General features: G+C 47.9%; 1 protein-coding gene across 5 annotated transcripts in view; it reads left to right on the forward strand.

Annotated features, from left to right (window-relative positions):
• LSAMP (limbic system associated membrane protein) overlaps positions 1-26,483 on the forward strand; it is a 314,661-nt gene that overhangs the window by 194,098 nt on the left and 94,080 nt on the right. For all 5 annotated transcript variants that reach the window (XM_027816957.2, XM_027816960.2, XM_055712346.1 and 2 more), the window contains one exon: positions 7,820-7,945. In XM_027816957.2, the coding sequence (XP_027672758.1) occupies positions 7,820-7,945 (126 nt within the window). The remainder of the gene's footprint in view (positions 1-7,819; positions 7,946-26,483) is intronic.

The raw sequence follows: 26,483 nt of genomic DNA on the forward strand, positions 1-26,483 counted from the left end.
GAGGCAGAGCCTTCCTTTGGACAAAACGGTTTGGCTTGTCAGCTCTTCCTCTCAAAGGCGGCGAGCTCTGAGACACTACCCAGCTCAGCAAACTGGGAGGGCTTTCCACATTTACAGCATCCTGCCCGATCCTGTGCTCCCAGTCAGCGCGAGACGTGCAGTCCCCATCTGGATGGAAGTAATTTCCTGCGCGGCGTCTCCGTGGGCGAGGCTCAGCTGCACGATGGGGGAAGCCTGCCAAGATGCAAGGGCCAAGCCAGCAGCCCCCGTACCTCCTGCAGCCCCTGCGCCTCCTGCAGCCCCACCTCTCCTGGCATCAGCAGTGATCTGCCACATGCCTGGGTTGGGAAGGGCAGGTCTCAAGTGGTTTCCATGCTCTGACTGGGATAGACCCTTCCCTAAAGGCCACTGGGGATGGATGGATGTGGCAAGGCACCCGCTTTCAGACAATAGAAAGAAGCGATTTTTACACCTTGTAAAAACACTGTAGTGTATTTTGAGAGGTTTTTGGTTCCCAGGGGATTAACAAACAAAACCAAGCCTTCAGTGTTTGCTCCTACTTCACCAGAAGCTTTAATGCCAGGAAAGGCACTGGCAGGGTGAAAGAAGCCTAGCAGAGCAGGAGGTCAGAAGGATGTTTCGGAGTCTACTCTCTTTAACTTCAAACCGTAAAAAACACGTCTTGGGTCTCATGTTGCATTTTGCCTGTAAAGTGCTTCAGAAACATTAGCATGCCGCATCCCAAAGGGTGTCTGGCTTTTACTTCCCAGCCCTCAGCTTGCTCCCTTTGCGGACCTAAGCAGCAACAAGCTGTTTCTTGTTACGGTTGTAAAGAGCTGTGATTAGCCTGCTGCACACATAAGAGGGAAATTAAACCATTTAGTTGTGTTTAGCAGCTCAGCCCCTTCTTCAGGTCCTCTCTCCCCACTAAACACTTTAACTAAACAATGACTAATGAGGCCAATTTGCTGTCAATTAATTGCCCCAGGAAAGGACCCCTAATTGTGTTGATCAAGGTGGCAACTCTAAAGCATTCAAGGGCCATATGATGGTCAGCATCCCCCCTACCTCTGCCTTGGGGCTTATTAGCATCTTTGCGTTTGTTGCAAAGTGCTGATAATTGGGAGCTGGGGGCAAGGAAATGAGAACTCTCGAGGCTAATTGATAGGCACCTGCGGAGGGCTTTAGTGCCTGCAAAGTTCCTTTGACTTTGGAGAGAAGTCCTGATGTTTTCTTTTTGCCCTGAAAGCAGGGGCTCCTGTGGATTAGTGGGTGGGAGTCTTAATTTTCTCCAGCAGATGGGGGTCCTACTTGCCAATAGAGAGGAAGGTAAATAGGCTGGAGGAAGCAACTAACTAATGAGGATATATGGAAGGGGTTGTGGTGACTTTCTTTATTTGTATCCAAGGTGCCCTTCTTGGGGCAAGCCGTTAGAGCACTTAAATGAAGTTTATGGGCTTTCTTAGGAATTTTCAGTACTGTTTGCCTCTGCGTCTTGGAGGGATTAAATAGCTTTTGCTGCATTGTACGTCTGTAGACTGGGAGTAAGAGTTCTATTATTTCTTTAATATATTTTGTGACTTATTGACAAAATACCTGACTGTTAAGCAGACTTGTAATTTCAGATTGGGAAGTAGCTGCCCCACAGTGTAAGACTGTATCTAATGGTCCGAAGCAAAGCTCCGTTTGCCCAAAGGGAGCAGTCAGACCATCTGACTGTGACCCTCATGTGAGTGTGTTTACAGGGCTCAGAGCCACCTTCCAACTCTGTCTCCACATCCCTCTGTTCACATTTTTCATCCCGACAATTCAAGTTCCTAGTCCCGTGCTTCCTGCCCTTGTCTCACAACCCCACCCTCCTCCTCCTGGTGTGAATCACTATGACAGCAGAGTGCAACCCGTGCAGGAGCCAGACACCACCACGCTTCTGCTAAGCAGTGGCTCCTATTCCTGCTACTTTGTGCCTGTGCTGTGTGTGGATGCTCTGATCAAAAGGCAGGTGTTTGGACTGTTCGGGAGCTGTAGCACGGCCAGTTCCAGTACAAAGACAGGAGAAGACCTCTAGAAGCATTGCTGGTTATAACCTTCAGCAAGGGTGGCCTTGATGCTTTCTCGTTCCATCCTCTGTGGCACTCCTGGAAAGGAGCTGCCTTCCTGGATGTTACCTCGCACCTCTTAGCCACTGGGCTGACTCATGTACTGGGAGATTAGGGGTGTAGCACCACCGTTTGCCTGCTTCCACAGCCCTGAATGATAAAGCCGATCCAGCCTGCCTACACGATCCCAAGTAATATCTCAGGAGGAGTGTTGAGCTCTGAAGGGGTTTGGTCATAAAAGGCAAGGATAACAACAGCAGATGTTTGTGTGTTCTCTTGTTTGTGGTTTTCTTGCTGCCTCCTGCATGCAGCCCCTGGTTTGTAATAACTGCTGTAGTGGGTGTTTTTGAGACATGGTAATGTTTTGTGGAAACAAATCACTTGCTTTCATCTCGAGAGCAACAGTGATTGCGCTGGGGGAGTGTGCTCTATTTTTCATGTCTCAGTCTTTCTTATTATTTAAATTAATGTGAGTTGCAGTTGTCATGAAAGTGAAGGATTGACGGCAATTAACTAGAACAGGCTTGGTGCAAGCAGGTTCTGTGCAAGCCTGTCCTACCTAGCTCTGTCACTGTGTCTTGCCTGGGACTTGAATTCCTGCACCACCTCTGCCTTTGCACCCCTGATGTTCTGCAGCTCCCCCTCCTTCCAGCTCTCCCAGCCCAGGGCACCCTACAGCATCTCTGCCCTTGTTCTGCTCCTGCCCATGCGAGCTGCTCAAGGAGAATGGGTACTGGTTACTCTGCGGTTTGTTATTTGCTGTCAGTGACATGCAAGATGAGATGCTGAGCTGGCATCAGGCTTGTCCTGTAGATGTGAAATGTAGAAGAAAGAAATACTTGAGTTCCAAGCCATTCTTCTCTGAGCTCATTTCCATCTCTCCAGAACCTCTCCGTGGCGTGGGTAGGGCATCCTACCACTCTGGGGACGGAGCAGTGGGGTGCTACACTGCGCTCCCTTTTATGCCGGTCTCTGCTCCCCACCCTGTCCACGGGGATCCTAAGCACTGGCGAATGGACACCCCTGTCACATTTAAACTGAAAGGAAGGAAAAAATCTGGCCATTTTATCTTTTTCAGCAGTACCAGAGAGGCTGGCAGTGTTTTCCCGTTGGCCCTGGAGCCAGAAGTGTCCAGGAGCAGCCTGGTCCCCCCTGGAGGGACAAGTTGTTAGGCAGAATATGAAAATGCCTGAAAGTGCTGTTTAACTGTAGTGCTTCCCCTGCGGTGGGTCCGCAGGCTGTGGTTTTGCCTGTGCTAATGGTTCGGAGAGCCCGGACACGGGAGAGTTCTCCAGCTGAGGTCAACAAGAGGCGGCTGGGTGAAAGAAGGCTGTGACACCCACAAGATCCTGGTCCCGGGAGGTTTTATTCTCAGCAGTCCTTCTTCCAGCCGTCTGGGAACTGTGAAAACGTAGCACAATCCACAATGGGCAAAAATAATAAGGTCAAAGCTTTTCATTTTAAGACTGTCCTAAAAAGGTGTGTGCAAAGTAATGACAAGTGCCAAGGAGGCAATGCTAACTGTTGCTGGTGCTGACAGTTTTGGCATTTTAACATGCTGGCTTGACACCCTGAAAATTAAAAGTCTCTGACTTTTTATCTGAGTGAAATTAATGTCCACTAAGATCCAGTCATTTTTAATGCTAGCTGGCTTTGGAGCCTAAGCAGACAAAGCAAACCAAATGTTACGTTCACGGGGAAATTATTTCCTGCCCTGTTCCCCCTCCTCTCAGCCTTTCCTTGCCCTCTGACTAGGGTGGCAGCTGAAAGGAACCAGCCATTATACTCCTGACATGATTTCAGCTTTGGATGCCCTTTTCTGCCTCGTCTGAAAAAGCGGTAAGCCTGATATGACCATCTGGACACATGCTCCTCCTCTTGGGCATTTGGTTGGCATGGTCAGATCTGTTTGTATTTGCTGATTTTACTTGATCCTTTGCAAACTAAAATGACTTGACGGCACTGGGAAGTGGCAGGGTACACATGTCCTAACTGCAACTCTGCTGCTCATGCCCCGTAGCAGCTTTCTCCGCTCTCTCCTCAACCATTCTGGCTGGCATTGCACCATTCTACCAAGAGCTCAGACTGCTCTGCACTTATTTGAGCTTGAACTTAGTTCTGCTTGGTTTGTGGCGTGGCTTTTTTCCCTGACGTAAATGTTAACTCCTTGAGGTTAAGATAAAATCCCCAAAATGTGGTCTAGCCACTGGTTTTGCTCCTGGGGTGTGCTTACCCATGTTCACCAGCACACCATGGAGAATCTGTGCCGAGGACACTCTGAGGTCACCATCGCCGTGTCCCCTGATGGAGCAGCCTGGACATAACTCTTGCACATATAGCCTCCGCGGTTCTTTCCTCCTCTGTCCTCCCCAGTGCGTGGTGGTCTCAGATCTGAAACACGGTACGTACTACAGGTAGCCGTGCTGCTACAGGACTGAGGCGGCCTTCCAAGTTGCTTTGTTCCCTGTAGTAGGAGTAGCGGTTTTGATTTCTGCACCAGAACTTCCAGGGCTTTCCCAGCCTGCAGCTCTGCTGGCTGGAGCGATGGGTCTGTCTGTCCTAGACTGTGAGACGTGGGGCTCCTCTCATCCAGTAGGACAGAAAGGAGAAGGAGAAAGTGCTTCGCTTACTTCCCAGGATCGCTGTGTGATTGCTGTTTTGTACGGCCAGGCATTGGCTGTGCAGAATGGGGGTGTGATACGGGGGGGGGAGGCACAAAATGGGCAGTGAAGCTCTCATGTACCCCTCAATACGGTGGGATCAAATTCTTTGACAACATCAGCGTTCTCCAGCAATGTTTATTTTTGTTCTGTTGTGTTGTTTCCTACCTCTTCCTACATGTGCAGACACACTTGCGATGGCTCATGATGCGTCACCGGCGTAAAATGTACCAGGGCTTGTGTTTGTGAGGAGATTTTGCTTTGAGAGGAAGAGGCTGATTTTCTGCTGTGCTTTGCTTTACCTACTATTGTGCTGCTAGGGAGATGTGCCTACTCTGAAATTCCTTCTCCCCAGGGATGGGAATCCTGGAGCAGTCAGTTTTTCCCCCAACATGCTTTGATCTGGTTGCTTCACCATGAGCGGATCAGCTGTCAGTTCTAGCTCTTGTGCAGCAAACCAGCTTCCAAGGTCCCTTCTCCTTTCTTCCTGGTGCCTGTTAGAGCAGGTTGCTGAGGGCCTCATCCAGGCAAATGTTGCGTATCTCCAGGGATGGAGTTTCCACCACCTCTCTGGGGAACCTGTTCCTGGTTTTGACCTCCCCAAAGTAAAAGCTTTTTTCTAATTTTGAGTCAGAATTTTCCCCACATTGCAGCTTGTGTCTGCTGCTTTTCCCTGGTCATTGCACGCCTCTGAGGAAAGCCTGCCTCTGTCTTCTATGCACCTTCTCACTAGCTATTTGTAGAAGGCAATAACGATCTCTCCTCAGCCTTCTCTTCTTCAGGCTGAACAGACCCAGCTCTCTTAGGTCCTCCTGGTACGTCATGGTCACATGCTGTAGCCCTCTGACCATCTTGGGAGCCCTCCAGTCGACTTGCTCCAGTATGTCAATGGCCTTGTACTGGGGAGCCCAAAACTGGTGTCGTGCTTCAGGTGCTAACAACCACCATATAAAGGGACATAATCACTTCCCTCCACTTGTGGGGCTGCACTCCTGCTGGTACAACACGGGATGCTTGGTCTTTGCTGCAAGGGCTTACTGCTAAGTCATGCTGAACCTGCTGGACCCCTGCATCTCCTGGACCGCTTGAGCCCAGTACTTTCACCTTCCCAGCAACAATCAGAGTGGTTGAAGTCCCTCACCAGGGACTGTGATTGTGAGGCTTCTTCCATCTCTCTAAAGCAGTCTTTGTCCACTGCCTCTTCTTAAAGGCTTGGTAGCAGATACCGCCCAACAGGGGTGACACTGTGATATCCTCTGGTCCTTATGCCTAAGCTCCCAGTGAGTTCACCGCCCAGAGCTGGGTGCACTCCAGCCACTCCTCTGCAGAGAGTGCACCTCATCTCCTTGCCTTTCCAGCCTGTCTCCATCCTGCACGGCACTGCCGGGCCTGAGAGCTGTCCCACCACAGCTCTGTCTTCTCAATGCATTTATAGCACTGCAAATCTGCACGAACATCCTATCTTTTCACCCTGATACTTGCATTGGTGCAACAGGCATTTGAGATGGGCCCCCAGGGATCCTGCTTCCACAAGGGGAGTGCAAAAGCCTTCCCTGTTCTGTTGGCCCCCAGCTGCTTCCTCGCTGCCCTCTGTGCTGCCACTTCTTCCCAGATTGTGGCAACGCTTCCCCGGTGTGCCCAGTTTAAATTCCTCCTTGCCTGGCTGAGTGAGCCTGTCAGGAGAGATGTCTGCCTCACTTCATCCCACAGGTCCCGTTCCTGCTTGGGATCCCCTGTCCTTCCAAGGGGGTCCCGTGGTCATAGATGCTGAAGCATTGCCTATGTGTTTGGGCCCTACAGAGAGGGGCTAATGAGCTGTAGGTTGTAAACAATATTCCAACGAATCCAGCAACACAGCTGGAAGTGGTGAGTTGCTTTCTTCAGGCTTCATTGCCTTTCCCCACCTAGCTGGTAGGCTGCTTTGCCTCAAAACGACCATCAGCCACTCCTGCCAAAGAGGGGGAAGGCGAGGGGGGGGGGGCTGCTGTCTGTTTACTCTGTGGTAAGCAAAGCAGAAAATGATGTTGTTTCATTCCTCGCTACACACAAATTCAGAAGCTGAAAATATATTTTAAAAAAATAAATTAGAAGATTCCTTTTTAGTCAAACTCCCTCACCACCTCCAGGGTGTGAAGCATGGAAGCAAGACATGGGTGTGAGAGAGGAGAGACTGCAACAGCCTGGTCTTCTGGGTGGCCAATAATTGGCATCCTGCACACCTGGAAGTAGCTGTTCAGGTCCCAGCATGGTCACTTTGGTCCCATGACACAAACTCAGCTTGGAAGGTCTTTAAGGAGCCTGAATACCTGAGCTGCAGCTGGTGCTGTGACTCTTTAAAGACCCTGCCATGCTTTTGGTGCTGTGTCATGTGAGGCGCCGTCAGCCAGAAGCTGCCTACTGTGGGCAGCCCACGGGGATCCCTCTTGGCTGCAAGATGTTGCAGAAACCTTCCTGCTGTCACTGTGGTGCCTTCCCTCACCAAATTCACATTAGCCGCAGCGTGCATCCCCACTTCTCAACGGCAGCCACAACAGAAATAAGCTTAGCAGCGCTCCGATTCGATCCCCAGTGAGCGTTTGGTTACGTGGGCAGCAGAGCAGCTCCAGCATAGCATGGGCTCTGTCTGCCCCAGGGAAGCAGCGATAACCCATACACCCTCTGAGACAGTGCCTTGAGGCCCAGCACCCTGCAGGAGGAGGCAGAACTGTGGCTGGGACTGTTTGGAGTATTAGTTACCTGGGACAGTGCTTGGAGCCTGCCCACTCCTTCCGCGCAGCCTTGGAGCACTCGGGCAAGTTCTTAGGGGTTGTTTTATGAAGACCCCCAAACCTGTCTAAACACAAAGCATCGCAGTTGCAGCAAAGGCCGTTTCTACCTGCAGATCCTTAAAACAGCAATACATATTATTCTGACATAAATTCAGAAACCCAGGTCGCAATGAAGAGCGCAGCCTGTGAAAGGAGTCTGTGGCTACCCCTAGTTAATGGGTGGGTGGGTTAATGAGACACAGGCTGCCCTCCAGGAGTCTGGGTAACAAGGTCCAACTTTCTTTTGTCTTCACAGTTCCACCAAAGATCTCCAATATCTCCTCGGACATCACCGTGAATGAGGGCAGCAACGTGACCCTGGTTTGCATGGCAAATGGGCGTCCTGAGCCTGTCATCACCTGGAGGCACCTCACCCCAACAGGTAAGAGTCTCAACTGGAGTAAACTGTGCTGGTGATTTGTGAACTGTACAGTAGTTTCCTTCTCTTCCAACATTAATAGAAAATGTCCGTAGCAATACAGGCAGCTGTAAAAAAGTGGCAAGAATCTTAAATGTACTGTAAGCCTGTTTTGCAGTGATTTCCCAGGCATGATAACCAAGTTGTCCTAGAGAACAAATTAAATTACTTCAGTAGATGCTCTACAGAATTGGACCTGTTATTCTGCTGAGTTTTGGTCTTCATCTAGTTGTGCCCATCTCTGCTGCTGGTAATGCACAGCACAGTGGTAGAGACAAAACACTGCTGGTGCCAGAGAGAGGGGAAAGGATTTCTGGTTAGATATTACATAGAAGATGTTCGTTCTGTAAACCATGGAATTTGCTTCCCACTGATTTGCCTTAAAAGCGAGAGGCAAGCAGTGGCACAGGTGATTTCATATTACTCTCCACTTTGGCAGACAGCCTTCACGTGTCTTGTGAGGTGAGTAAAGAAGGCATGTGAGCTGCAAGATGAGTGAAGAGCAGAGTGCAGACGGAATAAAGGAGAACTCACCAGCTTTGTTCTGCTATCTAACTGTGCCTTACACACTCAGGGATGTGGCAAGCTTGGAAAGGAGTCCTTTCAGTAGTCAGACTCCATGGGGTTAGCAGCTTGGGTTGCAAGGAAACCTTCACCCCCTAAAGATTTATCAGTAAGACGGAAACAAGAAGTAGGTTTCTCTTGTATAATGTCCTTTGAGGAGAGAAGAACTCTTTACCTGATTTCTTTTGCTGTCAGATATTCTTTCATCTAATATGCATGAAGAAAGCATTGACTATATGTGAATAGTCTTCTGTGATACTTCCATATATACAAAGGGTTAAAGAGGGTTTGTGGCAGGCAGAGTACAAGCTTTCTGCATGTGCTACAGACGGCCAAGCTATCTACTGCAATTCAGCAGCCAGAAAAGGGCAGGACATTGCAGAAAGAAGGTTGGAGAGAGAGAAAGGTAGAGTGACACATTGGAACAGAGCTCAGTCCAAGGGCTGCATCCAGAAGCCCCTGGATTTGGGGCCCGTGGTTCAGATTGGGGTTACTCAGATTTCCTGTCTCATCCCTTCAGCCAAACCAAAGTCCTCCTGAGCATTCATGTATATGAAAGCCAGATATGCAGTTTGTGTTTCTGGCCCATTTATTGCAATACCAAAAGAAGGAAGACTGGGAAAGGCTGCCAGGAAGAGGTGGGAGCAGAGCTGATGAGGGGAACATACTCTGTGGTGTTATCTTCACTACCTGACTTTCCTCTTAAGCTATTTTCAGCATTAAGCAGCACTGTGCCATTTGCATATATAGGGAAGTAGAACCTGGGGTTTCTTAACCTTTAATCTGTATCTAGAACCTTCTAGCTCTGGCATTTCTGCTCTTAAGCTTTTTCATCTCAAAGCTTCCATCTTACTGCTGCATCATCTTTCAGTCCTGCATCAAATTATTTCTTGTACTGAAGCAGGAGACACTCCCTAGCTATTCTGCCCAGCATTGTCCAAGGTGAGGGTGTTGCAACGATGCTGGCTTAAATCTTCATGAAAACTAAGGGCTGGTACACGAGGTGCATTGTTCAGAGCCGTAATAAGAAGATTCTTGTCCTGAATCATCACTTTGGCTGCACGTTTGTGCTTTGTGCTGTTTTTTCCAGTTGTACCACCTACTCTGTTGTATCAGACAAAGACTTCTTTTCTCCCTTTTACAAAGGCTCCTCAGAGCAAATCTTCATTCTGGCTATCCCCTCTGGTGAGCAACAGGACTGGGGAATCCCGTCCGTGCTATGATTCCAGGGGCAGTTTTCCAGCGTGCCCCTTCATGCTTTTTCTCGCGTGCTGTGTGTCTCAGAGGTGTTGCCTTGTTAGCATCCCTCAGCACCATCTCACTGACTCCCTTCCAATCCATCCTCAGTCCCCCCTCTACAGCGAAGCCTGCCAAGCACCCCCTTCCTAACTGACTAGAGCGAGGGATGAAGGGCAGGCGGTCCCCAGTCTGTCACCTCCATGTCTCACTGCTTGTTGTTCTCTCTCTTTTCCCCCATCTCAACCCATCTGCTATCTTTTATGGGTACAGAGGAACTGCTTTCACACAGACATCAGGTCTTTGAGCAGCATGTAACCCAATAAAGCACTTGTCCCAAAATGGGGGACAGAAGGGCTTCTTTTAAATGTTTTCCTTGAGGCTGACAGTTAATATAAATTCCAAATCTATTCCAGAGCCGCTGCAGTTAGAAACACGTCTTATCTTGGAATCTCCCTTTTCCAGAACTGTAAGGCATTTTGGCTCCATTTATGCTAGTTTTGAAGACATCTGCTATGTATCAAAGAGCTATTTTAGATCATTGTAAAAGTTCCTAAAATACATCTTTCTCCTTGGATTTTTTTTTTTTTTTTTTTTTTTGTGTGGTTAAACTCGTGACTGCAGAACTGGAAGAATGAACGTTATTGAGCTTGTGTAGGAGGCTTTGAATGGACAGGTTGTGAAATTAAACCAGCATTGGGGGGCGAGAGGGCCATATTACTTTTTCTTTGTGTACTCTCCTCAAGGAGTTCATTAGTGAATTTGTCTGCTGCTTCTTTCACTCATTGACTTTGTCAATAGGGTTTGTTGGCTAATTACCTGAGTTAGGACCACAGAAATGATTTATTTCTTGTTGGCTGGGAAGTGGAAGATGCAAATGCAAGAGGAAAGCAGTGTTGCTACTTAGGCAAAGAAGGCAGGGATGCATGTGATAGTTCATTTAAATGCTGCTGGGCCTCGGGAGCGATTGTAGCCCACTCATCTGCCTATCTGGGAAGTTAAAAAAATTGCTTTACAAAATGCTATATTGCTTCCTTTGCTGGTCCTTCGGTGAGCAGCTGAACTAGGCATTTTTCTCGCATCAGCTCTAAGTCTCCAAGGCCTGAAGAGATCCATAGGAAAAAAAATCTCCTTACCCTGTGAGATAGCTAAAGCGTGGCTGTGGTGGTTGACTGTAGCGCTGACACCTGGGAGAAAGGCCAGTAAGGGGAAAAATAGTAATTCCAGTGGCAAATGACAATACAGATCAGCTTTAATTTACTGAAAGCAGGAATGCCATTCCTTGGGATGACGCAAGTCCTTGCTCTCCCATTCCTCTTCAGACGATTGACCGATTGCATTTAGACAGAGCAGGTGGAGAGGGTCAGCCGGACCCTTCCCTTCCTTATTGGACAGGCCGTTACGCTGAGGACGTTGGCAGCCTGCTCGGGCTGGTTGTGGGTAGCGTGATAGGCATTGCCTGGGAGCACAAAGAGCTCCGTCAGCCCTTCTCCTCCAGCCAGCAGAGCTGTCTTCTGGGACCACCGACCTGCAGCTTCCAGCAGCAGGCCAGCACCTCCCTGCTCCTATCCGATCACTTTCCTGTGATTCAGGACACAGCTGGGGGCTTATTAAGCTTGCTGTGCTCCATGACTTCTGCCATCCCAGTTTGTAATGGTAAGCCATGGAAAAGAGCGTAGCAGCCCTCTGAACTGGATTTGTCAGGAAACTGTGATTTGTTCAGGTGGAGTGGGGATGAGTATCAATGATTTCTGATGCAGACTACGTGAGTTAGCAGTTGTCAGCATTAAAAATATTTCACTTGGGGATGTGCTGCAGTCTCTCATCTTTTGAAAGGTACAAACCCCAGACTCTCCCCTCTGTGACTTCCTACAAAGAGTGGGTGTTACTCTATATTGCTTCTCCTTCATATTAACTCATAACTTACACAATCCGTGGCCCACAAAGGTATAGATTATTTTTTCCACACTGAACGTGGTCGCATCAAATTTCCAGTAATTGCACCACAGCCTGGACAGGGTCCCAGCCCAGGGCCACATACCGTTCATCACGCCGACACGTTCTGTGTGGGCTACCACAGGCAGCCTACCCATCTGTGGCTAGTTATGTTAGGAGGTGCTCTGTTTTTGCTGCACCATGCACCAAGATAACAACTAACAGAGCCAAGAAAAGAATCCAGTAAGATCGTTTAGACATGATAGGCAATGAGCTTTTCAGCTCATCTTAGTTTTAGTTCACGTCTTTCTTGACTTATGTTTATTCAGGCTAATGCGACTTCTCCCTCCTCATAAGCTGCTGAGATCGCAGTCCAGAGGCTTTATCATTTATCATTCCTCATCTCTCCATCTTATTCAGAGCCACGCTAGATGCCTGGTTGACTGAGGAAGAGCTTCCTGGGAAAAATAAAGATTCATGTATGTTCATATTCTTATTGATAAACTCCCTCTCAGCAGAAGCCCTAAATACGGGCCCCATGTGAACTGGCTTAGCAACAATATGAACACGGACAGTCGCATTACCAGAGGTTTCACTGCCCATCCTTTTGTCCTGGATGGGCAGACAAACACAGAAGGCAAAGGCAGCTCCTGTCCTGAGGAGCTTGTACTCAAGCTGACAGGAACAGTCCCATTCATGTTTCTGCTTCTTTCAACCACAAGGCTGAAACCTTCCTGAGGGCCTTGCTCATGGGTGCTGTGGTCAGGGCCATGGGGTTGGTACCCATGTGTGGTGGCAGCCTGAGAGGTGGTGGCAGGGGGACAAAGCACTATTGATCCCCGTGGGGCTCAGCTCAAGGTTGAACAATTGAGGCTTTTACTGGTTGTGCATAACCAGCTGAGGTGCAAACAATTCAGTTTTCCTAGAGCAGCTACAGAGCATGAAACCTGTGTAAAATCACCAGGTATCTCATCCCTGATCCAACTTCCCAGCCTCAGCCCAGCAAGGCCGTTTGATAAAGAATAGTCTGGATTCTCCTAAATTCCACCTGACAGTCGGAAGATACCCACTTTGGCTCAGAGAAGGAGCTTGGTTATTACAGTGGTAATCACAGCATAAAACCCAGTCTAGAGCAAAGCAGATAAGTATTGATTGCAACACCCAAGTTTCATGTCACAGCATAAAATGAAAGGAGATGGGAAGGCTTGTCAAATATGCCAGTCTGATTCTCCCTAGAGGGTGCTAGAAATTCTCATTGAGTCTTAGAGAATTTACCATAGCCTGGGAAGTTTAGAAGGGATAGAGAATACAGAAGAGTGCCTGCATGCTCTGTGTAATTGAGATGGTATACATATAATATGTTTATAAACAGCTGTAGAACTCATTGCCATGGAAAGTTATTTAAAGACGAGAACTTGGCAAGACTCAAACAGTTTGTGTGTTCCTGAGGATAATGTGAACAAATCTGGATATTCTTGTTATTCACAACAAAAATACTGAAAAGGATGTTAAACCTCATGCTTTGGGGCTCAGTTACTAGAGATCAGGATGAGACCTAAACTGAAAGAGACAGATGATCTCACACCCCTGCTCACTTGTATCTTCCCGCAGTGCATGCTGTTCTCCTCATGGGGCTGAACACTGAACGTGAGGGAAGCAGAGAGGTCTCTGGAAGCATGAGATCTAAGAAGGCCGTATGATTCACATGGACAACTTTGATCATTGTGTTCTCTGCTGGTTTGCTTCCCATTATGTCTAAGTCCAAAGCCTCATTACTGTGCTTTGTCTGGCACAGGAGAAGCCAGTTTATGCCCAAAGAAGATAACAAACAGAAAACCCTCAGCCAGAGTCACCACAAGTTGACCCTGTAGGCACTAGGTAGGTCACACCTAGTGAGAGGGAGATTTCCTGGTTATCTAAACCATTTGGATTTATCCTGCCTCTCTGCTGCACTCTTAAAACCTCAGTAGAAGAGTCGTGAAGAGGAGTATTGTTTGAGGTGGGGTGGGGGTTTTTTGTTTGGGTTTTGTGTTTTCTTTTGTTGCGTTACTGTGCCAGCTCTTCTCATGTCACAACCTTCCCACCCTCTACCTACCTTTGCCTGATGAGGAAATTTAAGATTTACAAGGTACTTGTTTGACCCTGCATTTTAGGATGTTGGAGGCAACTGGTGATTTTTTTAACGAGGTTCCTTTTTCCTCCTTTTTTTCCCCCACCTTGCATCCTCAAAATACTCTCTGGCAAAAAAATGTGGCCTCATCTTCCACCTTTCACTTTGCCTCTTATACTCTCCCAGTTTGTTTTAGGACCCTTTTCTGTTGATGTCTCTTTCTCTTTTAGTCTAGTCTTCATCTTATCGAACATTATAGGTAAAAATAAAGAAAAGGATGCTGGCTCACAAAAAGCCTGGGAAACAAGCCAAAGTTTCAACTTCTTCAGGGTTTCTCCAGAAGGCATCCTAAGTTGTTTAAACCTCTCTTTGCTTCCCATTTCTCCTGGCTCCATATTTTTCACTTTTTTAGAAGTCCCTCTTCTTAGTGCATAGCTCACAAGCAGGAGTGCCCCTGCCCCCTTCCTCATCTATAATAAATTTAAATCCTGAATGTGCTGTCTGCCCAGCACACTGGAGGGCTTTGATTGTTCCTTCTGTGCCCAGAGACACTGAACACTGTGCAGAGATCCCTCCTGTTGCAGCCGAGCCCCTTTTGATTGCTGTGGTCTGCGATGCTGTTTCAGTACAAACACTGATGCTGCATGAAACACTCATTTTCTTAACAGCTTCGATTTCTCTCTGCTGCCCCATGGCAGAGAGGGAGAGCAAAGCCATGCGAGTATTTTGGTATTCTGGGAAATAGGTAAATAAGGCTGCTGTGAGGAAGGAGTTTGCCCTGCTGCCTCCAGCACTGGTTGGAGGGGAACATCTGGAGTCTTCTGGTCAGTGCTTGGCTGCTCCACCTCTGGCAAGATTTTCTGTGATGCTGCTGACAAGATGTGGCAGTTGTGTACCAAGTCGGTGGTCTTCCTGCCAGCTAGAAATGCCACTCTTTGCAGCAAGCTGGAGTCTAGTAGAGTTGCCTCCATTGTTCCTTCTCCCAGATGGTAGCATTTGTGGCTGGACATGGTGTTAGTGTCTTTTCTATGGCATTTTAAAGGTTGAGCTGGTTTGTGTCCATATGAAAACTTCCATCCACCTACAGAGGAGCAGCTGTTTCTAGTTCACTGCATGCTGCAATGTTGCTGTCTGTGCAGTGCGGTGCAGTCGTTACCTCTGCCCTCCAGGCTAGGGCTTCTCAGTGGGGACGTTCCTGTTTAGTAGGGACATTCAGCAATAACAAGCTTCTTTCTCTCCTCTCCTTCCATGAGCTAGTCTTGAAGGATCCCAGAGGGCTGGAGATGGGAGCGAGAACTGGGCACCCCAGAAGATGAGAATTCAAAATTTTCCATGTTTAATGTTGACAGGAAAAGGAATCGCCATACAGTACCATAAGTAGGATCTCAGCAAGCAGGCTGATGAACCTTACCAGATTCTCCACCATTCCCACCAGCACAAATCCATTGAAATCAAGGGACTTTTCTGTCATGACTAGGATGAAAAGAGGAGAGGTCAGCTGCCTGCCCTGCCTACCATGATAGATGCTGTCCATTTTGCCCTCCTTCCTACCAGCCTTGTGCTCCCAACCTGCGATCAAGCACTCTTGTATCCAACCTATATGTAGTCAACTACAGAAAAACAAATTGTCTGGCGAGAATGTTAATGAGTGCAAGACACTGAGGCGTGTGTGTTATCGTGTCTCCCTCTAGTGATCTGAACTCACAAGTCTGCTTTGGGTCTCTTGTGCTTGGAGTTACTCCTTTGGTGGCAGAGCTTCTCTGGGCTCACAGGGGCAAAGGGCTGGTCCTTTAGGACTGGGTCCCATTTCCCCTGCCATCTGGAGGTCATATTCCCCACTGGCAGCTCCATGTTTACAGCTGTAGTTCGCATCTGAAAATGTAAATGTGCTTGTAAAGATACAGAAAGGTTGAGTGTGAATTAAAGAGAGAAAAAAATTCATAGCATTTAAATTTAATACTTTCAATTCAAACATCCTTAAGAAAGCTATCCTTAGGAAGAAAACGGAGAGGCTGATTTTTCCCCCCCTTTGTAGCTGTAATCTATAAATACTTTCACTTTAGGCAAGCATATTTCTCACTGTCTTCACAGTAGGAGAGAGATGCACTAATAAAAGGGGAAAGTTAAGGTAGTAGCTTATAGCTGTTCCCTGCATATCTTTTTTTCATTTAGAGAGAGAGACTTCACCATTTTTGTTATTATGCGTATTAAAGTGGCTTCAACCGATTGCAATGACTTCACTGACTTCAGTACCCGATATATTCCGCACTGGAGCCAGAACTACTGTCTCCCCTTGTCTAAGGACCCCAGTGAGCATGGATGACAGCACCTACTGCGGCACACTGGTCCTGCCAGGACAGTGATGTCTGGAGGGAGTTTTCTGCACAGCCCCCAAAGCCTTCACCCCTTCTGGCTTCTCCCACACGATCATCTGGCTGCCTTTTGCCTCTGCCTCCACCCCCACGCCAATCCCACCGATGAAGCCACTTGGCTTATATATTTCCCAGCTCTAGTGACAGCTGGAAAATAGTGAGAGAGAACAAGGGTGCAGGGAGAAGCAAGACTATTTGCAAGAACCTCCTGTACAGAGATAGGCCTAGGGCAAAGAACAAGTCAGTTTTGGGGGGAAGACATCCCAAACCTGCTTGCCGTGAGGACCGCAGCAAGGTCAGGTGTCACTCAGCCTCCTGCAGCGGGGAGCCTCTCTCCCAGGTCTGAATACAGCTGTAGTGGAAGTGGGAGTCTCCCAGCTGAAGACTGTGAGCTATTTTGGTAACGCAAGGCTGCAACAGGCCCAGGCGCTGTGAACACTTGTGCTCTTTTTCCTTCCTCAGCCTCCTTTGTAAGCATTTCAGAGATGTGGCTTCACAACACCCCTCCCTTTTCTGGATGAAGAAAAACATTAGAGACTGAAAACATGATGCAGGGTGTTGTGGTTTTTTGTTTGTTTTTTTTTTAAGAGGTCCATGTACAAAAGTGTTGTTCTTATTTCTTCTTCAGTTACTTCTTTCTAAACAGCAGCTGAAAAATATGCCTTTTCTCATGTACTCTGTATTTTTTCATGCACTGGCTGAACAAATCATCCTTTCTCGTAAACTCGCAGTGAGTGCCCACCGCAGTGTCACTGCAGCACGGGAGCAAAGCAGGCAGCAGCGAGGAGGCTGGGAGGGGGTGGTGGGTGCAGGCCCCCCCAGGGGAGCGAGAGCTGCCGTCTGATGCAGCCTTTGCAGTTCACGCCCCGTTTGGGGTGACTTGAGCCATTTGAAAGATGTGCATATCCTTGCCACAGGATCAGTGCGAGCTGCAAGCAAGGAAAGTGTGATGCAGGTAATGATGGCCTGGGAAAGGTGTTGATGGTGAGAGATTTCAGCCGCGTTGACTGAGGGCTGTGGCAGACTGGAAGGGTCATGGCATGAGGACAGGACCACATCCATGGCACACTGTACTGGGCAGCTCAGAGAGTCCACATCTTGTCCTGGCTTGTGTCCCAGGCAAGGCACCATGGAAATGAGCCAGCTGCAAGTCTGGGGTAGGCAGAGGGAAGAGCAATGCAGCCTCTCAGGGGGTCCCTAGGTTCCTCTTGGGGGTGCCTGCGGGTCACTGCCCTGTTGTATGGGCCTGGTTGAGGGCAGGGTCATCTTCGTCCATGTGCCATAACGGTCAGCATACATTGTTGCCACCATCCTTACCTGCTGTGCAGCTTGTGGATCTGTGAAAGCCACACACGAGTATGCAGGTGCACACTGCCCTATGCATTATTTGTGAGCATTTTGCTGTGTGTTCATTTGTATGTTCACCATGCTGCTGTCTGTGCGTGCATTTTGCTGCACAGGTAAGCTTTTTGACGTTTACCAGCCTTATCCAGCAACCTCAAAGGTTTGCATTTCCTTAATGGTAGAAATGTGCAACGTAGCAGTTTCACAATGAAAATTTTAACCATAAAAAATAAAAGTAGAGGAGAAGACAGTATCCTGAGTGATACTGTACCTGCCGTCCTTTGGTTGTGCAGCATGTCCAAAGCCTGTCTGTACCGCCTGAACTGCAGCTGCATGAAGGGGACAGAGAATAAGTATTTGTAGTGTCAATCATAGTAAGAGACAAAATTTCAGAAATTCCTTGAACTGGAGGAGCTCAGATCAGGCTCCAAACTTTGCAACTTCAGCCTGTCTCTGACACGTCCACTTATATCTCCTGCATTTATCTCTGCTGTACTTGGGCATATTCCAAGCAGATAAATAATTGGTTCCTGCTTCTGTCTCCCCTTCTCCCCAAGGGACTTAAAGTTAATTTGTGCTGACTGTTAGTCTTTGAGTATGTGGTGGGTTGACCTTGGCTGGCTGCCAGGTGCCCACCAAGCCACTCTATCACTCCCCTGCTCAGCAGGACAGGGAGGGGAGAAAATAAGGTGGAAGAAATCTCATGGGTCAAGATAAAGGCAATTTAATAAAGCAAAAGCAAAGGTCATGTGTGAAAGCAAAGGAAAACAAAAGATTTATTCTCTGCTTCCCATCAGCAGGTGACGTCCAGCTACTTCCTGGGAAGCAGGACTTTGGTACACATAGCAGTTGCTCCAGAAGACAAACAACGTAATAATGAATGACCCCCCTGCCCCCCTTTCTCTTTGCTTTTATTGCTGAGCAGATGTCACATGGTATGGAATATCCCTTTGGTCAGTTTGGGTCAGCTGTCCTAGCGATGTCCCCTCCCATGATCTTGCCCACCCCCAGCCTACTGATGAGGAGGGGATGGAGAGACAGCCGTGATGCTGTGCAAGCGCTGAATAGTAAAAGTAGCTAAAATACTGGTGTGTTACCTACACCTTTCTAGGTACGAATACACAGTGCAGCACTGTGAGTGCTGCTGTGGGGAAAATTAACTCCATCTCAGCCAGACCCAATACAGGATAGAGCCTCCTGGTGCGAAAGGAAGTCAGGGCATGCACAGGTAGAGGTGCTCCTTGCACTGTGCAATTGTAAATGGCCCCCTTTCCTGCAGGGAGATCTGCAACCACTTGACTGCTGTGAGGAGGATTCCTCGTAGCTCTTGGGAGCTTTCCAGGGGGCAGCACAGGTGGATATGGGAAGCCCATGCTCCCTAGATGTTCCTTCAGCCAGCCCCAGCTCAGAAGCCTGAAGCTGCTTGTACCATAGTTTGGGTGAAATACAGCCCTGTGGAGAGGCGAGTCAGCCCATGTGAGAGGCTGGTTGTGCCTCAGGGAATGCCGGGGGGGTCTTGGAGCCCATGCACAGAGCAGCATCTGTAAGGGACTTGGGGACAAAGAAAAGTCACATTTGCCATGCAGTCTCCTGTGTGAGACCCAGGGAAGATGAGGGAAGAAGACTGTTAACTCGAACAGACAAAAGTAATTAGAGGAGAAAAATAATAGATTAATGAGCAGCCAGTGTCAGGGGAACTTATTAATTATCAGTAGAGCATTTCCTTCAGTGTGCAGGCTGGCCGAGGGCATGCAAGATAGCAACCAAAACTTTAGTCCCGTTTAAGGAAGCTGCTAGGGAATTAGTGGCGCTCCGTGTCTGGAGGGCAATAGCAGAGGTTGAGTTAAATGCTTCCTTTGAGTCTCCTGTTACGTGTGGCTGGGGGGAGGGGGGGCAGATCTGGGAAATGCGAGATTGTATCTAACTGATGTTAATAATGGCTCAATAAAAATGCTCTGATAAGAACACATTAAAGTTGCACAGTTAAGCACCCACAAGCCAGGTAAGGTGAGATTTAAGGTTACAAATGCAACCTTAACTCTTCTCCTGCTGAGTGCACCTTAGCAGGCAGCCTCTAATTAAGGGGCATCAAGCTATTTCTCAAGTAATATATCATAACATTTGTTAATGCTCTTTTCAACTTTGGACAGGTGCACACAGTGACTTCTAATATTGTGGTTTTGTCTGCCTGTGCCTGGTGAAACAGAATCCATTTTAATTATGGCACTGAGAATACTGCATCAGTTGTGCTTGAACCAAACACGGTGGTTTAGACACAGGGTCCATTCAGACTGTCCAGATACAGGGCAACCTACCATCCGTTCTCTCAGGTCACCATTTCGTGTGTCAGAAAGCAGCAGGCATGGAAGATGTTGACATTAGCTGCAAGTAGTGTTGAATGCAGGGTTTTCCTTTCTAAGGACTGATTTTGACTCCTTTAGCTCAGCATACTGTGTTTTTAACCTAGTTGCATTACTGAAGCATTCAGACTGCTCACAGGGTGAGATGTTACTCTGTCCCATCAGACCATGCCACAAAATATGCCTTTCTTCTCTCATCCAGGAGGTAACTGCTCACATATCTTCCTTTTAGCACTCCTACATTTACAACGTGGAGTCTCATTGCATGTACAATAGCTGTGATATAATAGTAAAGAGGGAGAATATAAAGGGCAAATCGTTCTTGGGGAACATTACAGAAGTGAACAGATCCAATGAGTTTAAACCACACATTGTAGACCTGAGATCCTTCCTTGCTAGTAATGCTGAGTGGTTAGGCTGCCCACTGAACACGGAGTCCTTTCAGAGGAAGCCATCCGTTCTGCTGTGTAAGTCCTTGAGTAAAGCCTCTCCCCTTCCCCACATACCCTTGCTGCAGTAGATGTAGATTTCTCATAAGTCTCCATCCACGTATCGGCAAACACAACCTTGCAGCACCCTCTGCTATCCCACTGCTCGTCTTTGAAGCTACGTAGGGAGGCCTGCTTTGGTTGCATTTGAAGCAAATACTCAGCACTGTTGGACTGTGAGTGTCATCAGATCTGTGAGTTGAGTTGCAGACTTGCATGTGAGAGCATCTAAAGCAGTCAAGTTTCCCTGAGCTTTAGTTTTTGCATTGTGGATCGTTGTCCAAGGAACAGATCAGGTAGCAGGAATGGCAAAGGCAAGGGCAGCAGCTTTAGCAGCAGCCAGAGATCTGTAGATATTTTTAAAAGGTTTCCAAATGCGTATTCAGTTGTCCCCAGAAGAAACGGTCGTGTTGTGAGAGCTGTCCCTTAGAGGCAGGTGCGGGCTGGTCAGCAAGGAGCAGAAGGTTACACGTGAAAAGGAAAGGTCACATAACCCCTGGTGGCCCTGCAGGAGACAGGCACTGGCTGGCCACAGGGGAACAGGGCTGACGTGCAGGGTAGGAGAGAACAACCGCAAGGAGGGAAGGTAGAGAATTTCATAGAAAGCCCCCAGAACGGTGAAATATGCTGATTAATTTCCACAGACCTGCCTGGATCTGAAGTGAGCTAAAAATTTCTTCACTCCGAGACTTTGGGGATCACTGAGCAGAGTTTGTTTAAAAGAAATGAGCTTCATCTGAGAGGTTTTGCAACTTGTGCTAATGAGAGTCTGTCTGTCAAACTTAAGTGGCATCAAGTGACTCAGAACAAGGGCTCTTGGGCGTTAAATGGTTCCTACCAAATACCAAGCCCATTACCATGATTGGCTGTTGTAGCCCTCTAAACGGCAAAAGTGATTAAATTGGTCGTTATGAAACACTAAAGATGCATAATTATGAAAAATAAGGCTCAAGTAAGAGGAGATTTCATCTCACTCACTGCTTTGTATCTCAAGGAGGAATCAACGTAGAAATGTTTTAAAAGCAGCCAAGGGTTGCCCCTTGTCTGGTTTTCTCCTGACAGTCTGGGAATCAGGGCTGTGTTTGGAAGAGTGGGTGTTTCTCCAGCCCTGACATATCAGCTGGAGACTGAGCGTCCCAAGTCCCCCTCTCTGCATAAGATTGTGTTTCTCCCTCGTTGGGGAGGCTTTGGCTCCCTCCCTGCTATCCCTCATGCCTGTACTCAGGGCGAAGTCATCTTTTCTTGGTAATGTGCCACGGGATACACCTAACCCGTCTGGCTGCGTGGAGCGATAAGGTGTGAACGCGTTGGGTCCCGTCAGGAGGGAGAGCACAGCCAGCGCTACTGAAGCCACAGCAGAGTGGTGTGTGACCTTGCGTGGTCAAGGGAGATGATGCTGGGCAGGGGCAGCTCGGAGTCAGAACTATTGAGATATTTTTTTCAGCAGGAAAAACTGCTGTGGGAGTCCTTGAGCTGCTACCAGTGCCAAGCAAACTCAGCTCTGCCCGTCTCTCCCTCTGGTGTGCTAAGGTGAGGTCCAGCACACAGCTTTCCTTGCTCCACCTGCCACATCAGGCACTCCTGCCTGGTCTGGGAGGGGAGGACGTATGTCCTCAAAGTGTCAGGTTCAGGCAGTGCCACACGTATGGGCACTAATACATTTTCTCGTCCTAGGAAACCCTCAGCTGCTCCAGAGGGCTGTTCTCCATGCCGTGCAGAGGGGCTTTCTAGCAGGCAGTTTAACAAAGGTCGATGGCAAAAATGAAGTGTCAGGTCTTCTGTCACTGGCTTTTGGTCACTGTGTTTGAGAGGGCAGGGGGCACCGGGTATCCATGAAACTCTCTGCAGGTGGGCAGGGGGGTTGAATAAAGACTTGCAGAGCTGTTACACGTCTTTGAGCTTAGGGCGTTGTAGGGGCGTTGGGGGAGAGGGTTGCGAAGTTCTGCTGGTGAAAATGGGAGTCCTTTTGCCTTCAATAGTGACTCTGGAGATGCAACCAGTGCTTTGCAGCCTTCCTGCGCTCCCAGCCCTGCCTCCCAGCAGGGCCAGTACCCCTCACTCTTGCTTTGGAGCACCCCTCAAGTGTTGTTCTCCCATTGAAAGGCTGCAATAGCACCAGGCAGAGAGCAGAACATGTGCATGGGGTTTCTCCAGGACAGCTCAGTCAGCCCAGACTTTCTAAAACTCTAATGTTCCCTGCTTGCTGCACAGGCCTTCAGCAGAAATAGAGTATTTATTCATTCTACTTTCCTTTTAGTTCTCTCCCTCTTTGGTGCCATCCCAGCCCTAGAAGAGTTTTATAACCTCCTTAGAAAGAGTAATAATGGTGCTGAGTTATTCACAGCCTCTGGGGCCCTCTGCTCTCCTTGGGTTGCTGCACTTCTCTCTAGGTGAGCGCTAGCTGAGTCACTGAGCACAAGTCCTTGTTTCTCTTATTCAAACTAAGTGGTCACAAGGGATATGCGGGTATTTAAGTTCCCTGATTCCTGCATCAGGTACTTAATGTACCAGCAGTTTCTACCCAAAACTCTGCTGACCATTCGTCTCCCTCGTCTATCTGTCTGTCTTGCTAATGTTGAGCATCATCCAGGAACTTAATTGTATTGCAAATTAAATGCCTTTACAAAACGATTGGACGTTGCTTGGTATCGGAGTATGTAATTTAAGGCATTAATCACTTTTAAGAAAATACTCTGTGTGTGTGTCATTTATGGCATTATTCCTATCCCAGAAGACAATGATTGTCTGCGTATGTATGTGAGAGCGTGTGAGCCGTCTTAGTCAGCTGATTTGCCGTATAAAATTGTCTTCTGTCCAGTGCTGCTGTGGCTGCTGTAGTCAAAATAAAATGTGCCACGGTCTTAAATGGGAAGCCAAGTACCTCTGCCTTTTGAAGAAATTGCATTCTTCACAGAGATTAAGTTGCAACACACCTTTTGGCACCTGCCCATGCCTCCGAATCTAGGCTACTCAGCCAAACTTGATCTGTCTGAAAAAGTACTTCTCTTAACCTAAACCGAGTTGGAAGCATCCTGAAAAGTTTCAGACCGCTCTTGAGGTGTTGAACAGAGGACCATTTCTGTAAATGGATTTATTTCATTACTTAGATGTTTTTCTAACTTTTTTCATGGCTTCTTGTAATTTGCACGCAGTTGTTGGCTTAAATCCCCAGCTGTACTGGAAAAGATTGTTCTCTGTAAGGGTGAATGTTTTTCATGAGTCCTGGTTATGGGGATTCAGAGGTATTTCTGTATTGCAGCTCTCTTCTGGAAAACACTGTGACCACTATGAAATTTCTTGCCCACACAGTAGCTTGTAGGCATTTTAAAAAGTTTACATTTAAAATTCTTCCAAAATGCTGCATAAATTTGTCTAAGATTTCCCATCATATTGGCCTAGCTTGTGCTAAAATACAATAGGGTTGTGGTTGCCATCATCTGTGAACTTCGCACTACGTCTGGGTGTAACAGGACCCACATCACTGAAGGGTTAAACTTTCTCACTCAAGAACGCTTCCCTGCAGAAAAAAAAAAAAAAACCAACCAAAAAAACAACCAGCCCAGAAGCCTCAAAGTCCTTAATTTGTGTTCAGGGAACAGTTTTTCAGGAAAGTATGTATTACCGAGCTTGGAGGGGAGAATGAGTCAAAAACTGAGCTGGGTCTCACATGTGGAACCTTTTCCCAGCAATTTCTCATCTTATAATTTGGTCTGTGGGGCCCAACTGCATTTTAATCAGTTGCTCTTGTCAAGGATAACTTTGATGACAAGAAGTGGGGTGGGGGCAGGGGGGAAACTCAGTTATATAATCGGGGTTGTTTCCGTATAGTTTGGAAAGGCCTCAAAGCTTCCTCAAAGGGAACAGCCTTCGTGGGCAGGATGTCAGTGCCTGGAAATTGTATGGGAATTGTACCTAAGCAGGGAGGTTGCACATTTCCAGCCTAAGAATGAATATCCTAGTAGCAAGTGTTGCCTTGTGACTGTGGTCTTGTGTTGCTGATCTTTGTCACATCACTCTGTTTTGCCTGTAGGTTGTCCCTCCCCTTGACAGCTCCTCTTTTTAATCTAGTGGTTATACATTGTCAGTATCTCTAGGAGGGAATGTTGCAAATTTCCTGTTTCCCCCTCTCAAACCATAGCTTGGAAATTCAACTTTAAGGTTGCAAACAGAAACCGCTTGGACCCATCTTCGCATCGCTATGCAAATGGTGTGCATCATCTCTAAGATCCTGGAAATAGGTTCACAAGGAGACAGCTTCATTCAGGAGGGCTATCCAGAACAGATTTTCTGCAAGTGACTTTAAATATAAAAGTACTGTCAAAATACTAATGTTAGCAAAAGCTACTCTTTTAGCTGGCTAGCCTACAAACCCAAAGACCAGACCACTGTTGTTTACTAGACATCAGCCTAGTAGAGGTGAGCACATGGCAAATAACCACGTACCAAAGCAATCCCCCTGTTCCTTGACTGTCCTTTTTCTGACCATTTGTAACGTAGACTCCTTCCTCTCCAGAATTCCCCAGGTCAGGAAAAGAAAATGGAGTGAAGTACCCTTGTCAATAGCTCTTCCGTCAAAGCCTGCCTAATTTATATGCAGGCAATAACTAAACGATGCCTGTGGGGAAAGGCAGCAGAGACAAGGCTGGTTGAGCAATTTTAAGCAATCCTTTCCAATATGCATTTTTCAGTGTTCTGAAGGCCATTTTAAAAGGTAACTTAACTTTAAATTCCTAGGCTTGCAAAAGTGCAAAGGAGCAGGGTTATTAAAACCATGCAACCCCCTGTAAGCTTCTGAAAGAGAGTGCAGCTTGTACTGGGGTGTTGTGCAAGAAGACAAGAATATTTGCTGTCTCAGTATGCTCTTCCCTAGCAGGGTATGGCAGTCTCCAAAGCGTTTGCCCTATACACGTGGTGCTCGGGACGGGAGTGTTGCTGGAGCCCCTCCTCATGCCAGGAGGTCTGGGGGCTCTGAGAGTGAAGGAGCAGTAGTTGGCAGAGAGCTAGGAAGAAGGCTGCCTTCCATGATGCCTGTCAGAAGCAGGAACCCAGCATGCTGGTGTTTACGAGCACCATCTCAAGGATGTGCTCCATCCTCAGACATCCAGGACACCAAGACTGAGGCTTCCCCTGCTTCTGCTTCGTTAGCTCATTAAATAAGCATTGCTGTGGGAGTCAAGGCCGAGCAGGCCTGAAGACTGAGCCTCCCCCAGCCACTGGATGTCTTCTGCACTTCGCTCTCCTCCGCTTTCCAAAGCAGTGAGGAGGAAGCCCCTCCTCTCTCTGCAAACATAAAACATCTCCATCAATCTTGGTGGTTGTCACAGGCCATATCCCCACCATGCCACAATGCAGCTGCCAGAGATGCTCTCCCCTCCTCTCACCACCACCCTGCACTGGGAATCAGCTCTTCTCCCTGTATCCATATCAGAAACCAATATTCATAGCCTCTTCCTACCTTTCCCCTCTTGGTGCTGGCAGCAGCTCTTCCAACCCTTTCCTGTGCTTGAGATACCTACCACAGTAATGGGATCCTCCTGCAAGCTCTTTAATTGAAAGGAATTTCTGTCTGGCCTGGAGATGTCAGGAGGCTGACGGAGACGTGTTTCTGTAAAATGAGGCTTGATCTACAGAGCAACAGGCAGTGTCTGGATCACTGAGAATCCTTCACACTGGCTGGCTGCAGCCAGCTTTTGGATGGGGGATGTTAATTAAGATGCAGCTGTCAGGGTGTGGGTGCTGGAGACCCCTCCAGCTCTGCTGCCAGCCCTTCCTCCGCAGCTCTGGCCTGCGAGGTGCCATGGCTCCCTTTCCACTTGGCGCTCCCCCGTGCCTGCTGTGCCACTTCCATTTCTGATTCCCATCAATTTGAAACAGAGCCCTGCTGACCGTGCTGACCGCTGCTCATACATCTCCCGGCATGGTTAATAATAATGGCCTCTGTGGGAAATGATGGGCTGAGACAGGGAAAGGACATAATGATGCTCTGGCTGGGGTAGGCAGAAAGAGGAAAGTGAAGTGACAAGCAGCTAAACAGCAAGAGAGGGGTGTGATGATAAAAACAAACAAACCTGCAAATGTCTAAAACCCCACAGC

Source organism: Falco cherrug, chromosome 5 (assembly GCF_023634085.1).
Source record: "Falco cherrug isolate bFalChe1 chromosome 5, bFalChe1.pri, whole genome shotgun sequence".
NCBI lineage: Eukaryota > Metazoa > Chordata > Aves > Falconiformes > Falconidae > Falco > Falco cherrug.